Source organism: Antechinus flavipes, chromosome 2, assembly GCF_016432865.1.
Source record: "Antechinus flavipes isolate AdamAnt ecotype Samford, QLD, Australia chromosome 2, AdamAnt_v2, whole genome shotgun sequence".
NCBI lineage: Eukaryota > Metazoa > Chordata > Mammalia > Dasyuromorphia > Dasyuridae > Antechinus > Antechinus flavipes.
Genome location: NC_067399.1, coordinates 581911362 through 581927738, shown reverse-complemented (window position 1 = coordinate 581927738; position 16377 = coordinate 581911362). Strand labels below are relative to the sequence as shown.

The 16377-nt window shown below is 40.0% G+C and overlaps 1 protein-coding gene across 1 annotated transcript in view; it reads left to right on the top strand.

The window, feature by feature from the left end:
* LOC127546919 (SH3 and PX domain-containing protein 2A-like) overlaps positions 1-16377 on the top strand; it is a 137878-nt gene that overhangs the window by 44370 nt on the left and 77131 nt on the right. Inside the window, exon 3 of the mRNA XM_051973812.1 lies at positions 9270-9345. Within this exon, the coding sequence (XP_051829772.1) occupies positions 9270-9345 (76 nt within the window). The remainder of the gene's footprint in view (positions 1-9269; positions 9346-16377) is intronic.

Sequence of the window (16377 nt, the reverse complement as noted above, 5' to 3'; positions counted from 1 at the left end):
GCCACGATGCAGATCAGAAACTCCTTTGGGATTTAATAGTCTTAGAGAACTGCCTAGAGGATGGAGAATTGAAGTAACCAGCTCATGGTCACTCAGGGGTGGTAGACTAAGAGTCAAGACTTAGTCATATCCTCCTGACCCAAATCCAGCACTCTGTCTCCTATGCCATGTTGTTTCTCAAAATCAGTAGTAAATAAATGAAAGGATTACCTTGCAGCAGTGAGAGCCCTGTTAAGATTAGATAGTATAAATTTTGTCTTTAACTCTGTTAGCAGAGTTCTGTGATTTCTTCCAGCTGTGTTTGGAAGTTCAGTTGAGTTCAATTCAACAAATGTTAATTAAGAGCTTAAAGCTGTATCCAGGAGTGAAACTTGTGCATAAGCCAGAGCTGGAATGGGAAAAAGTCAAGTAAGCTCATGTGGGAATTATTTGGGCTTGCTTGCTCTCAATTTGAAATTTCTGTACCAGTGACAAGGGTGAGGGATATTTTGAGAAGCTCCTCTTGTGAGATGGATGGTAAGAGATGTGGTTTTTGACAAGTCTATTCTAGAGTCTCCTAGAAGCCATTCAATAATGAATCCAGTAAAAGATTAAGAAGTTTGGGCTCCTTAATCTGATATTTAAGATTTCTACAATTTAGCCTCAATCTATCTCTCCAATTTTAGTCTTCCATTGCTCATTAGATTTTAAGTTCCCAAGGGCAGGATATGCGTCTTTTGTATTTTATATTGTTTATATACTTAGTACCTAATATAGTGCTCTAGGCATTTAATACATATTGATTGAACTAAAGTAAACTAGTCTTCTTGTAGTTTCATTTCAGTTGTGTCTGACTCTGTGACCCTCTTTGGAGTTTTCTTGGTAAAGATATGGAATGGCTTGCCATCTCTTTCTCTAAATGAGGAAACTGGGGCAAAAAGGATTAAGTGACTTGCCCAGGATCACACAGTTAAGTGTCTGAAGTAAGATTTGAAATCAGGTCCTCCTGAATCCAGAGCTGATATTCACTATCTATTGAGCCACTTTGTCTACTTATTCCCTAAGAGGTACATGATCCATAATCCTACCTCTGCATTTTTGCTTCTGTAAATGGTGGGATTCCATTGATTATCTTGTAATAAAACTAGTTGTGGTTGGGGTGGTAGTAACAGTAGTAGTCCTGATATACTACTTTAAGGTTTGCAAAGCACTTTACAAATATTTCATTTTATCCTCAAAAGATTTTATAGATGAGGAAATGGAACACAGTTCATACAGCCATTTAAATATTTGAACTGGAAACTGCCCTATCCTGAGTCCAATATCTTTCTATTTTTAGCAATCTAGGTGTTGCTAGAAATAGCAATTACCAGTCATTAGGTAAGAATATTTCTTCATAATTGAGTGGGAATATGGGCTGTAAACCATCTTGAATTAATTATAGGCATTGTGTGAGAGCATTGGTCATGCCCTGAGAATTTTATGTGGCACTAGCCAAATAAGTTGCCGGGCTCTGGTACAGTAGAGGAAAGAGTGGGGGCATATGGGGCTGAGCTGAGACCAGGATTGGAATCTCCAGAACAACCAGCAAATGGACAAAAGAGAAGTAGGACTCCTGGGCAGAGAAAGGAAGTATGGAGGAGGGCCATGCTTTGCCTCTCCAGATACCTCAGATGCTCCTGGTGTAGCCATCTACTCAAGGCAAACCTCAAGAAAAGATCTTTTCTCTTAACTTTCTCTCTCATTCCCCATGTAGCCAAAGACATCGTAATCTAATCTGTTTTTTTTTTTAACCTAAAATTTTCCAATAATCCGAATTTTACCACATCCACAGGAGTCAGGGATAAGTTAAAAATAAAATAAATTATTTTGCCTAAATGTTAATTACTCCACAGGGTTATTATTATTTATAAACCTTATAGCTCTATGTAAATCTAAACTTAGATGGCTCAGTGGATAGAATACTGGGCCCGAAGTAAGGAAGATCTGAGTTCAAAAGTGATCTTGAATTCTTCTGTGAATATGGGCAAGTCACTTTAATCCATTGAAGTAGGAAATGGCAAACGACTCCAGTATCTTTAATCCCATGGTCAGTATTGTGCCCAAGGTCATGAAGAATTGGAACAAGATTGAACAATAACACATGTCAACTATTAATATTTTCATTAGCCATTCTTATTGGGAGCAGACTGTCCTTAGTGAGGATTAAAACGATTTCTTACTCAAAATTTTGGCTTCAGATTTGGTGGAGTGCCTAAGACCTGCTCGGTTTGTGCCTAAGTGTTCCCTCATGCTGAGAACTATAACCTTGGCTCTTCCCTGCCTTCCTTCCTGCTCCCTGGCCCCAATTGCTCCAACTGTAATTTAGAGGAAACTTCCCTCTTCATTCCCTTGGGACATATAGTTCTGGCTCTAACCCTCCCACTAGAGGAGCATAATGATCCTTGTGGGGACCAGCCAGAGAATCCTAAAGATGACATCTATGAGATGGTAGATTATCTCTCAGAGGATTTGTGAAGTTGATGAAAAGTTTTCCTTGGCTCCTTCCCCAGTGTCCACTCAGCCCGTTATCTTAGGCTTGTTCTCAGCTAGCTTTTGTGGGTAATAATGGACCAGATAACGGATTCTTACATCCTTTTCTGAAGCATTAATGACTGCTAATATCTTTACTCTTCAGATTATGTGCTTTTGAAAGCTGAGTCTGGGAGTTTTAAGACCCAAAGGTTTGGTAGACTTTTAGCTAGTTTTGGAAGAAGAGGGTCTTTCTACTTTCTATCTTGTCTCATTACATAATGCAACTTACCTGGAATCGCAATCATACATTCTTCCAGAAGGACTTCAGTAGTTATCAAGCTCAATTATTCTTGTTTTATAAATAAAATTGAGGTTCAGAAGGGACTGTGTTTCATCCAAGGTCATCTAGTGAGTTAGCCTGCTCTACTCCTGGATAAAGACAGCCCTGAAGGGTCACCTGAGAACCCCCAATATGGAGTAACCTGACTCAGCTGAGACCCTCCTGCTTCCTTCGAGTTCTTAAAGATAGCCTGGCATGGGAGAGAGAGAAGTAGCCTTAGAATTAGATTTAACAGAACTAGATTTAAATTCTATTCCAGGTTCCATCACCTACTGCTTGTGGAACCCCAGCAAGTTACTCCTCCTCTTTAAATCTCAGATCCTTTACTTATAAATGGGAATAATAATATTTACTCTGCCTGATTCACACAAAATGTTATAAAGAAAATGCAAGAACCTGTAATTTTGTCAATGTGTGTAATCTTTCCAATGGCAAAGACTTCAACCCCCTTATAACCTAGTAGACAGTCTTCAAAACTGACTATGGCTGAAGACTTCATCACTTCATTGGCTCAGTAATGAGAATTTAACTATACTGGTACTCGGATAACAAATATAGAATCTGTCATAGGTTAGCATTCTAGGCCCTGGAGTCAGGAAGACTTTTTAAATCTAGTCTCAGATATTTATTGTATGTGTGACCCTGCCTCACTTTCCTCTTCTGTTAAATGGGTCTAATAATATACCTCCCTTCCCAGGGTTGTTGTGAGGATCAGGTGAGATAATATTTGTAAAGTGCTTAGTATTGTGCTTAGCACATATATAAATGTTAGCTATTATTATTATTTTGGGTCCATGCTCAAAGCTTTCTAGCTTAGGTGGATTCAGTAGAGTTTGGGTTCAGCTAGAGTCACCTTCATCCCATGATGAAGCATCAAAGTAGGATTTAAGTGGAAAAAAATTTCTGTGTGTGTGTGTGTGTGTGTGTGTGTGTGTGTGTGTGTGTGTGTGTCTGTTATTATGAGGAGGAGGAATGAAGTTCAAGAGAGATCTTGGGAAGTCTGCAAGCATGAACCCAGATCTACAGTAGCCGATGAAAACCTGATTCCAGAAATCACGTTGGCCATTTCTGGGCAAATACGCCCATTTGGTTTTTGTTTTTGAAGTGTTAAAATGGACGTCTCTATGGACACCAGGAGCTTGATAGTCTTGTTGGCTCTTGGGTGAAGCAGCAGAAGCTGGGGTCCTTCTCTGTCACTTACTATTTGTAAGCAAATCTTGAACAAATTATTCTATTTCCTTTAGTCTCTGTAAATGGAGAATGCTGGTCTACAAGATTATATAGAACAGGGCTACAAGTTAGAGCTGGAAAGGACCTTTTCCACTTTAGTCCCCTTCTTCCTTCAAATTCTTATTCCATAATCTTCAAATTTGATGAGGACTTAAGCTCCACCAGTTTAAGATGCCACCATATTACAAAATGCATCTGATTTAAAAATTCTTAATAAAAATATTTTTGTTGTCTTTATAACATGTTTTGTTAAATACCTTCTGTTTTTTCATCAATGTCCTTTCTGAAAATATTGCCTTTTCCACCTAAACTGAACCTTTCTTTTTAATGAAGAAAACAAGTTTTAAGCAAAAACACCTGATACAGTGACCTCATCTCACAATGTATAAAACATTCTTTCCTAGTAGTCCCCTGCCTCTCTTTCAAGAGGAAGAATGTATATTTTTATCATCTATTCTCTGGAGCCATTATTAGTTTTTCAGGGCTAAAAGTTTGAATTCCTTTTAAAATGAATCCAATTTTAAGAGAGGAAGGAAAGAGAAAAACCTAGAAGTCTTTGTGTCTGATGAGTATCCCTGAGTTGGGCATGAAGGGTGGGGGTGGACAGGATTGTGTTTTTTCAACTCTTTCCTTCCTCGTCCCCCAGAAAGAATGATTGGATTAGACTATTTGGTCATTCTCCTCCATAGTAAAGGTTTCAGCATTTGATTCTCAAAGGATCACAGAGATGGTGATCCCTGGGCTTTCTGAGAAAATGGAATAGAAAAGTTTGGAGTCAGATTGGGAAGAAAAGGCTGACACTTTTGTCCTTATTTCTGGCTCCTGGCTTCCTTCAAATCCCAGACAAAATCCCACCCTCTCCAGGAAGTCTTTCCTGATTCCCCTTAATTCCTAGTACCTTTCCTCAGTTGATCGGTTCCAATTTGGTGATATTATTGAATTGTTTCAGTTGTGATCAAGTCTATGATCCCACTTGATGCTTTCTTGGCAAAGATACTGGAGTCTTTTGCTATTTCCTTATTCAGCTAATTTTACTCATTTACTTATATTCAGCTCATTTATCTATCAATAACTGAGGCAAATAGTGTTGAGTGATTTTCTCAGGGCCACATATCTAGTAATTGTCTGAGGCTAGATTTGAACTCATGAAGATGAGTTTTCTAGACTGCAAATCCAGTGCTCTATCCACTGCTCCTCATCCCAACTGCAATTTACCATATATATATTGCTTGTCTATAGTTTTCACCCAGTCTTCCCATTAGACTGTGAGCTTCTTGAGAGTAAAAGAACAATTTTGTTGCCTTTTCTTTGTATCTCTAGAGCTTAAAGGCATAATGTCTGGCACATAGTAGGTGTTTAATAAATATTTACTGACTGGTTAGCTGACTGACGGTCTCTCCTCTGCCTTGGAGAAAAAAGATTATTTGCTTCTAGGCCACAGATGTGCCCAAGCTGGGTCTCCAGCTGCTGTGCCCGACCTTTGTTTGCTACTGAGCTATGTTGATGCAAAGGGAGTCAGGAGGAGGGAATCACTCAGCTTCCCCTGCCTTTGCCAGCCGGGCTCTCCCCTCTGTGGGGTTATTCTATCTCCCATGCTGATATCCGCCCTTTAGATAAATAGTTCGAAGTTATACATGGTAAGCTTCTTGATGTGGTTGAAAAAGTCCCTCTTAGTCAAACACCTCTTTCTCCAAGAATAGCTCTGGAAATCTGGACCATGGCAGTGGGTACGGCTCAAGCCAGGACCTTGCAGTAGAAACTGAGTTTATCTTCCTGGTGAAATACAGAGGAGTAAAATTATTCAATAGCTTCCGCTTTCACCTACCCTCCCTCCTTCCTGAATCAGACCTGGCTCTGACTCCACTCTTCCCTCCCCCTCCATTTCTATCCTATCTTTTATTAATACTAGGAAAACTGCTTTTTACAAGCCTTTCACAACCAAGCCTCTTCTAATCTTCTCCATTCATGGTGATAACAGTCTATGGATTAGCAGTCTGAAGTTTACCATTTTGTTTTCACCACTTGTGCTTCCTGTGTGACTTTAGGCTGATGACTTTCTGAGCCTTAGTTCCCTCATCTGTCAAACAGAAGGTTGGATTACATAACCTCTGGTGTGCTTTCTAGCTCTAAATCCTGGATGTTTCCATTCTGAAGTCCAACGAGACGGTATATTGTAGAGTATTTTTACAAAAGCTTAGTGCTATAGCTAACATTGTTCACTTGTGTTCCACTCTTCATGATCCCTTCTTGGCAAGGGTAGTGGAGGCATTTGTCATTTCCTTCTCTAGCTCGTTTTACAGATGAGGAAACTGAGTCTAACAGGGTGAAGTGACTTGCCCAGAGTTAAGATGATTCTTCCTGATTTCAGGCCAGATGCTCTATCTACTGCACCACCTAGATGCAACATTTTTTAGTAATTAATATTTTTATTTTTGTTTGCACATTAATGGTTTATTAGATGCTTTTACAGTATTTTATCTAACTTTATGGGTTTTTTTTGGAGGGGTGGGAGTGAAAGATGTCTTATTTAGGGAATTCCTGCTAGAGAAATTCCCTCTATCTCTTCTGATTGGTGACTTAGATATAATGTAAAATCTTAGTGTTTCCTGAGGGTGCTAAACCGGTTAAATGACTTTCCCGTAATCATACAGGTATAGAACATATGGAAGGAAAGACTTACATGAGGGGTTTTTAACCCTTTTTATATCATGGACTTTTGATAGTTTGCTGATGCCTAAGAAACCCTTCTTAGAATAATATTTTTAAAAGCATAAACTAAAATACAAAAGAAATCAATTAACGTGAAGTACAGTTACTGAATTAAAAAACAATTCACAGACCCTGGATTAAGAACCCCTGGCTTAACCCAGGTCTTACATGCAAAGCAGACCCTCTATCTGCAGCCCTCTCAATCTTTATCTTTTTTACACATGAAGAAACTTAGTCCGATGAAGTGACTTGTCTAAAGCCACATGAGTGGTTAACAGTGGAGTCAGTAGTCTGCCCCTCATTGTCCAATTCTTCATTCAGTACCCTTAACCACAATACGTTTTGCCTTTCTTGAATTATCAACTGTCCCTTGAAGCCGTGAGCTGTTTAACCACCAGCCTGACTCCCTGTTGGGAAAATGTCGCCCCAGATATCCTGGGCCTTTGCATCTTGCCTTTCTCCATTTTGTGGGGGCAGAGAGATGCTGGAAACATGCAATTCTGATGAGACCTACACGCTGTTTCCTAAAGTAAACCCAGCTGGGCAGCCTTTATTTTATTTGCATGTTCACTGGGGCCTGAGAGATTTGATTTCTTTGAAAGATGACCTCTTGGTGCAGAGAAAATGTTGCCCCAGCAGCTGGTTAGAAATATTTCCTTTTCTAACCCTGCTGGCTGGCTGGTGGAGATGAAGGGTAAAGCAGACCCAAACATTTGGATTTCTGTTGTTTTAAAGTGTCAGTGGGATTAGGTGATGCTAGCTTTTGGCAATGTGTTTCAAGCTCAGCAGACTTTGTCCATGAATCTGGAGCAGGAGGGAGATGGGCAGGTCAGCTAGGGGTCTGTCTCAGACCCATATAAAGGAGCTCTTCCAACAAAAATTAACAAGCATTGATTAAGCCTACATCCATAGCAAGGTACTATACTAGCTGCTAGGGTTACAAAAACAAAACTGAAGGCAGTTTCTTGCCCTCGAGAAGCTTACAGGCTGTTGGGGAAAAATAGAATGTTTTAAAAAACAAAACAAAACATGGTTAATTGAAGTGGGAGAAAGCCCTAATGAGTGGGGAAGGGAATCAGGAAAGACTGTGTAGGAGCATGTGAGCTGTGTCTTGAAGAAAGCTAAGGTTTCCTCCAAGGAGGTCAGGAAATGACCATTCCAAGCATGGTGGTGGGAGAGGAAGAGCTGGGCTCAGTAAATGGCCTGTTAGTCGAGTATGGTGGAAGCTGAATGTGAAGGAGAGCTGGGGAGGGAAGGTGGATTGGTGTCTCCTTTGATCTCATGGTAGCAAGTTAGCTTTCCCACCCAACAATCCAGGCAAGGTTGGGAAACTGGGTGGACCAGAGACCTGCTTCCCTTTGCATGAGACTCTAAGTACCCATGTCCACTGCCATAATGTGCTTACTGATTCCTAGCAGAGAATTCTAGGCACAGACTTCTAAAGTCATTAAGAAAATTTAAGATTTGATGCTTAAGTCATAGGCTTGCTCATATATAGGGTTAATCTTGATGTTCAAGAGAACCTTAAAATAGAGGCAACAGCCTTAAATAAAACAAATTCTATTCTGTTCTCCCTTCCCCTTGGACTGTCAAATGTTGTATATTTTAAGTAGTTTTTAAACCATCTCTGCTGGAGAGAGATTGACAATATATTTTGTGACAGTGCATGGTCACATTCTCTCTCCTGGTTTCCATTTCTTTCTGGTTCAATCAATTTGATTTAACAAAATTTATTAAACTCTGTTCAAGTTCAATTTCTTATGTGTTTTCCCAGTTTAAATAGTGATGCATTATAAAAAAAAAAAAGATAGGATATTTTCCCATAATTCTGGAGACTCTTCCCGTTGGTGAGTCTCTTCCTAGAAAAACAGTCAAGATCTTGGATAGGAAGCTGGGAAAGGGGAGGAAGAAGGGCTCACCGAAGTAGTAGCAGTGAATTGGATTTGGCTTTGTGATTAAACTAACATCTGGGCCTGTTTCCGCAGAGAAGTTCTGTTAGGTGGGTGGTCTGTCTGAAGTGTCAGGTGGGATGTTCCTCTCTTCCCAGACCAAGGAGAAACAGCAAGCCTTGCCCCAAATATAGCTTAGAAAAGACAATAAATTAAAGAGGCCCATTTTGTGTTCCCAGTGCACCTTCAAGTGAGCCATTTGACTTTGCAAATCTAGAAAGATGGTGGCGTTATGAGACCTGCTTGATCTCAGTCCTGACGATGGAGGGGTTTCTCATGAGAAGTTTGCAGTGTCTCCTTTGAGAACATTTCCCCACCCCAATAGGCACCTCCCCCCAAGCCTCCCTCTCAGCCCTCCTGCCCTCTCAGCTGCAGTGTTTGGTTTGCTAATTCACTGTGAAATGAGGGATTTGAGAAATAACTTGCATCCTTTTACAGCCCAGAGGGCTTGGTATAAGGGCTATTTGGGATCAGTGGGGAGGAAGTAAAGGGTAAGAACTCAACTAAGGTTCTTCTAAGATTCTGTCGTCTTGTCTTTTGATTTATAGATGCAACTTCTGGATAAGTTCCCCATCGAAGGTGGTCAGAAGGATCCCAAGCAAAGAATCATCCCCTTCCTCCCAGGTAACATTGGACTTTTCCTGGGCGCTGGGAAAACAAAAAGCACTTCTAGCAACAATCCCTGCTGTCATCTTTCAGGCACCTGGATGCTTTTTGGGGGCCACCATGTTTCAATATTAACTTGGCCTAAAAATTACTGTGTAATATCGGGAGACTTACGTCAGATTCTCTGTGGATTTTTGTTTCTCTTTCTCTGGGGAGAGATGGCAAAATTCTCTATAGATTAGTTTTTACTTGCTCTGTTTTTCTAGCCTAAGTCAATTTACTTTTTCTCATACAACCTGACAGTTTTCCATTCTCCTAAGGCTCATCAAATTATTGCAGGACTTAATGCAGACACTCACTTGGCTTTAGCCCTGCTATCGCTCTGAATTTCTGAATTCAAACAACTCACTAACAATTCCTAGCAGCACTACAAGAATACATAAATGTGCCTAGCAGAAAAATGGTTTTTAAATGCATAAAATAAAATAAATAAGATTACAAAGAAAACTAATTATAATGAATTCAGTTAACAATGTAGGAAAAAGTTAAGTTCATCCATTTCAGGTGCTTTCCTTGCTTATTACTTTATTGTAATATATAGAAATAAGACATTGGGCAACAAAAGTGACTTTTCTAAGATGACAAAGGTCACAAATAGGAAAGCTGTGATTCATACTCATAGGACCTCTAAAGCTGAATCCATCAACTGAATCCATCAGTTCCTTCTTCCCACTTGAGCCAAGAAGAGCAAATTTATTGGCCCTTTCCACAAGACAACTGTTAAATGTTTGAAGATGGCTAGCAAGACTCCATGAAGTATTCTCTTCTCTAGGCTAAACATACCCAGTTCCTTTGGCTGATCTTCATGTGCTATCATTTCAAGACCCTTCACCATCTTGATTATCTTTCTTTGGACTTTTTCCAGATTATTCAATTTGACAAACTTTATTATGTGTGTATCAAAAGTCCAATGCACTGGATTTATCAATGTCTTATCTAAATTGTAGTACCAAACTCAGCACTACAGAGTTAGTCTGACCAGGACCGGTTACAGTGGGACCGTCATCTCCCTAGTTGTGGACAGTAGGCCTCCTTTAATGCAACCTAAGGTTACATTAGCTTTTTTGGCAGCTTATAATCCATTAAACCCTTCGGATCTTTTTTAGACCAATAGCTGTTAGCCCTGTTTCTCCCTTAAGTGTCCTTAATGAAGTGTCCTTCATTTTATTGCCCAAGAATTCTGTCACTTTAAGTAGTCTTTTTTCAGATTCTTTCTGACCTACCATTTGTGCCTGTGTAAGTCAACTGAATGGGTAGTAGTCATCTGGCAGGCCAGTCTTAGGAGCTTAGATATCTGTCCCAACAAGACAGCCAGCCTTTCTGAACCTCTTATCAGATTGGAGATAGCCTATATTTCAGGTTGGCATTGCTCTTACCATGCTGACTTCAGGACTTCTCATCAGGGAATTGCCACCCACCTTTACTTGCCTTCTCTTTCTTTGATCCCTGGCTATTTAATAGCTCTTGGAGGACCTTGTCATTATTCTTCCTTAGAAAGTCCAGCTCCTTCCTCTTCAGAAAGATCCTCATATGAATTACTTAGCTCTAAGTGCTCAGTATTCTTTTTTTTTTTTAGTTTATTTTTAATATATTTATTAATTAATTATGTTAGGGGAGAAAAATCAGAGCAAATGGGAAAAACCATGGAAGAGAGAAAAAAACAGAAAAAAGAAATGAATATTACATTCGGTCTCTTTAGTTATTTCGCTAGTTGCAGATGGCATTTTCTGTCCAAAGTCTTTTGGGATTGCTTTGAATCATTGAACTACTCAGAAGGACCAAGTCTTTCATAATCAATCATTGCACAATCTTGCTGTCATATGTACAATGTATTCCTGGTTCTGCTTGTTTCGGTCAGCATCAGTTCATTAAATCTTTCCAGGCCTTTCTATAATCATCTTGCTCATCAATTTTTATAGAACAATAATATTACATTATCTTTATGTACTATAATTTATTCAGCCATTTCCCAGTTGATGGGCATCCACTCCTTTTCCAATTCTTGGCTACCACAAGAAGAGCTGCTACAAACATTTAGTATTCTTTTCTTCTTTCCTTTTTAATTTTCTCATTTTTTTTTCACCTTGAGACTCCTGACTTAGGTCAGTATTATTGACTTGTCCAGGCATTGGACATATAAAGAGAGTTAAAAGATAGCCTCTGTTCTCAAAGTGCCTGCAGTCAAATGGGAGAGACCACATGGCAACATCTGTGTATGAACAAGATGCATTCAGGGAAAATTGGAAGGCACTGGTACTAAGGATGATCAGGAAAGACTTCTTGCAGAAGTGAGATTTTGGCTAAGATTTGAAGGAAGCCAAGCAAGTTGGGAGGCAGAGGTGAAGGAGGAGAGAATTTTAGGCATGATGGACAGCCGGTAATAATGTCCAGAGCTGGAAGGTAGCGTGTCCAGTGTGAGGGACAACAAGGAAGCCGATGTAACTGGACCGCAGAATTGTTGTTTTTAGTCCTTTGTTCTAGTAGAGGACCAATGACATCATGAGGGTGATTTCTTGAATTGCTACTGAATTGGATTTAATTGAGGTAAAGTTATCAGCTTCATTTTCTCCTCCAGTGGAAGGGGGAGAGTGTATGGAGCACAAAGATTGGAAAGATAGAAAGGGGCCGGATTATCAAGAGTTTCAAAAGCCAAACAGAGGATTTTATAGTTGATTCTGGAGACAGCAGCAACAAGTCACCGGAGTTTACTGAATGGGGGGAAGGAGAGGAAATGAGTCTCAAAATTAAACTTGTGCTTTAGCAAGATCCACATGAGAGTCGGGAGAGCAGGAGAGACTTGAGTGAGAGATACCAACCAGCAGGTTATTGCAATGAATAGCTCAGGTATGAGATTCTACACCAGGTGGTGATGGGGACAAAGAAGAAGGCTGGGAGAGTAAGAGAGAGGCTGTGGCAGCAGAATGGATATAAGGGCTGAGAGAAAGTAGTGGTGATACCTAAATGGGAAGCCAAGGAACTGGGAGAATCAATGGACTTTTTCCCATAGAATCTGAATGTGGATATAAATATTCTAAGACAAACAACTCCCCCACTTCCACTCTCATTCTTTCATTAATTAATGAAATGTTTACCGAGTACCTAATATAGCCAGACCCACGTTAGGGCTTTGAAGTTATTATTATTATTAATTATTATGTAATAATATAATAATACATTGGCTTCAGTATCTTTGCCAAGAAAACTCTAAATGGGAACATGAAGTCACATGACTAAAATGACTAAGCACAACAAATATAATAGTAAAATTATTATAATATATTATAACAGCTAGCCCTCCTAGTGTTTCAGGGTTTACAAAGCACCTTGCTTTTGCTATCTCATTTGATCTTCTCAATCACCTTATTAATGAGAATAACAACTGATTACATATCTCAAGTTTCTAGGGTTTACAAAGCACTTTAGAGAGATATTCTTTGGAGACTAGATGGAGAGATCATGTATAACACCTAAGTTACACAGGTAACTAAGCAGAATTTCTGATGGGAGGAGCTGGAGATTTAATTTGGGTGAAAGTTATCTCTCTTCTAAGACTCATAGACATAGATAGATACAGAAAAGACCTTGCAAGATACCAAAATTTAATCTAATTCAGGTAAGCAAACCAAAGGTCAGAATGGTTAAGTAAGATGCCCAAGATCACACTGTAAGTGGCAGATCTGAGATTTCAGTTCAAGTCCTCTGATTTCCCAATTCAACATTATTTCCCAGTGCCAGGATATCAAGCATTTGTTTTTATTTTAAAGGGGAATGTTCTCCTAGCATCTTTTTCTTACTTCCAATCCATGAGCCCAATAGAATTGTGGATGAACTTTACTTTATATACATAAGAGTTGAGAAAGAGATTAAAGGAATAAGAATAGGCAATGAAGAAACCAAATTATCACTCTTTGCTGATGATATGATGGTATACTTAGAGAACCCCAGAGACTCTACCAAAAAGTTATTAGAAACAATCCACACCTTCAGCAAAGTTGCAGGATATTAAAAAAAAAAAACTTTATATACAGTAATAATGGGGAACCTGAAAAGTTGAATATGAATTCTTTTTGTTTGCAAGAGTGGGGCAAATTATACTATATTTTAAATGTACAATAGCAACTCACTGTTTAAAGAAAAGCTTTGATAACTAAAGCAAATCATCTATCTAATTTATTGTTTTTATATTTTTCTATCCCATTTGCTTACATTTATTCTAATTATTTTCTTCATATTTATTCTATATATGCCTTCTTATATGCTTCTTTCCCCCATTAAGATGTAAATTTCTCAAGAACAAGGATTTTTTTCTTCATATATAATATTTGCATATTATATATAAGCACAAGGTATTTGTTTAATAAATGCTTATTGACTGATTATCTATCCCATGTACCGATAAATGGCTTGGCACATGGTTGGTGCTTTATAAATGCTTATAGATTGTAGACAGGGTATGTATGTGTATTGGGAGCTTTGTGATTTTGTGGGTGTGGTGATCTCAGAATCATTATGGAAGCATTGGAGCCTGTGTCTTTGTTTCTTGAGAGATTTCCAGAAATTTCTGGATTTTCTGAGACAGGCAATGAGGAGAACATGGGGGTTCTGAGTAGCCAATGAATTGTGGCTGTCATTTTCTTTGTTTACATGGAATTTTTCTGTCTTGTTTCCAAAGACTATTGTGGAAAATCCATCTCCTGTTCCATGCAATAGGACCAGAGTGGATTTCCTGTCTCCTCTGAGTTTGAAGGCAAGATGAGGCTCTCTAGGAGGAAATGGTCTTTCCAAAGTGTAGCTGACTATGGTACCCCCAATGTGAAAAACAAATGACTGTCTGGGAGCAGACGGAGCACCTGAACTTCAGAGTCATAATTTCCAAGTTATCTTTCTCAAAGCCCTCGGGAGGCTGCCTGACGGCTTGTAGGAGGCCCACTGACAGCTAATTCTCGTCTTCTTGTGGAAGATGTGGAGACCAGGCTTCTTTGTGTTTATTTTTGGGACAGGACCCAGTATAGGGAACTTCGGATGGGAAAACTCCCTTTCTCGATGGAGATCGGCAAAAAGCTCTGTGAAAATAAGAAGACTGATCCTGTATCATTGCCTTATTGATCCTAGTTAAAATTAGTTGCTTTTCTGTAACTTGTTTTAGAGAATTACCTGAGGGTGCTGAGACTTTAAATGATTTTTTCTGAGTAGCAGTAGCCAGTCTGTATCAGAGGTGGCTTTCTACCCACGCCCCTGTGCTGTTTCTCCATTCTTTTTCAGCCCTGAAAAAGAGGGCTGAGCTAATCTGACTGACAGTGATAAATAGTTATAAATGTGCCCCAAATGAAACATAGTGAGGGGGGAAAATGTTATATATATATGTATGTGTGTGTATATATATATATAAAATTTATTTATTTGTTTATTCATTTAAGGGGGAAAATGTACTTTTAGTCTGAGTACAGGTGCTGTCAGACACAAAGCTCGATGAAGTTAATTACAAAGGTAAGAAGTATTCTTTCACAAAAGAGCTCCTGCAGAAGGTGTGCATCGGCATCTTTCCAGTTTGATATGCTCTCAAACACTGAGTGAAACTGTGCAGGGAGGTGACCTCTGAAATGTAAACACACTTTCCATTGCCTTCCTCTTCTGACCCTGCTTGGGACCAGATCCGGCGTTTGTTCTCTCCTGAGCCAAGGCCAGTTAAAGGGATTTCTTTAAATAGCCCTTGTCCAGACCGTAGTGCAGGGTGAGGGTAGCTCTGGGTCGGCTTTTCTCATGAGCTCTGGGTTTTCCAGACCACGGGGGAGCTTTCGCTGCAAGACCAGGTGTGGGGAAGCTCCCTGAGATGCTGCAATCGGTGACTGCCTGATTTGTGAAAAAGCAGCCGAGTAGATGAGCTGAAGTTCCCCGTCCCCTTCCTTGGAACCACAGCAGAGTGGGGAGGAGAAGTCTGGTCATCGGGTGCTTCTTGTATTTAAAAGAAGTATATAAGTTGGGGTTTCTCTTGCTCTAATTATGGTGTTTTTTCCCTCTTCCCCCGGAATAATTCTCCCAGTCTGTAATCTGGGGTAGGTGGTACCCATAGTCTGCCAGCAGCAGTGGGCGATGACTTCCCACTCTGCTTCCCTGATGATGTCAGGCCAGGGAACATTGGCTGGCATTCTGAAAAGCGCCTCGGAGCCGGGTCCATGGGTCTGCTGAGGAGGGTATGGGTGTAAGGGAGGGGGGAGGGCTCCTCACTGCGGGGCTGCTGAGCAGGCCTTGGTAGGGAAGCAAAGGAGCAGGGCTCCTGCTGGTTAAAGGGGTAAAGCTGATCAAAGAGTTATCACATAATGATCCAACGGCCTCTGGATTGATCTTTTCCCTAGCAGAGGAAGACTCTCCGGCAGGCAGGGTGGATTTTCTCCTGTGGGTCCGGGAACCGTGAAGGGCTCTCCTGTCCCTTTGCAGGGGCTTCTTGCTAGGTCTGCTGGACTACATATCAAGCTGGAAGCCTCCCACGTTTCTAGGATCCATGCCAGAATTCGGTCTGACTGAGCCCCCAGCCTTGACTATAAGCCGTAGGAGAAGAAGCTCAGGGGGGACATTGTGAGCCTTGAAATGCGATAAGTTTAAGTTGCTAACCAGTAGGGAGCTCATTTCCTGAACAATTAATTACCAAAGACCTGATGAGGTGGAAAAATGGGTAGCCGGAGAGGGGGATGATTAAGGCTGGACCTGGCTACATAAATGTTTACCTTTTTTTTTTTTTTTAAATTTTTGAACAATGTCATGTCCACCCACTTCCTAGACTTTTAACTTCAGCACTGTCAGGTTTCTTTGGAAATAATGAGGCTCGGCTTAGCTGGAAGTTAGTCACGTGGAACAGATTGTATGTATCTGGGCACTTTTTTTCATTTTTAAAGGTAATGTTTAATCTTTAATGCATTCTCATGCTATCCCATCTCGCTCCCATTCTTCCTAAATTCCTTTTTTTTCTTAGAAGAATTTGTTTCATATGTTCAT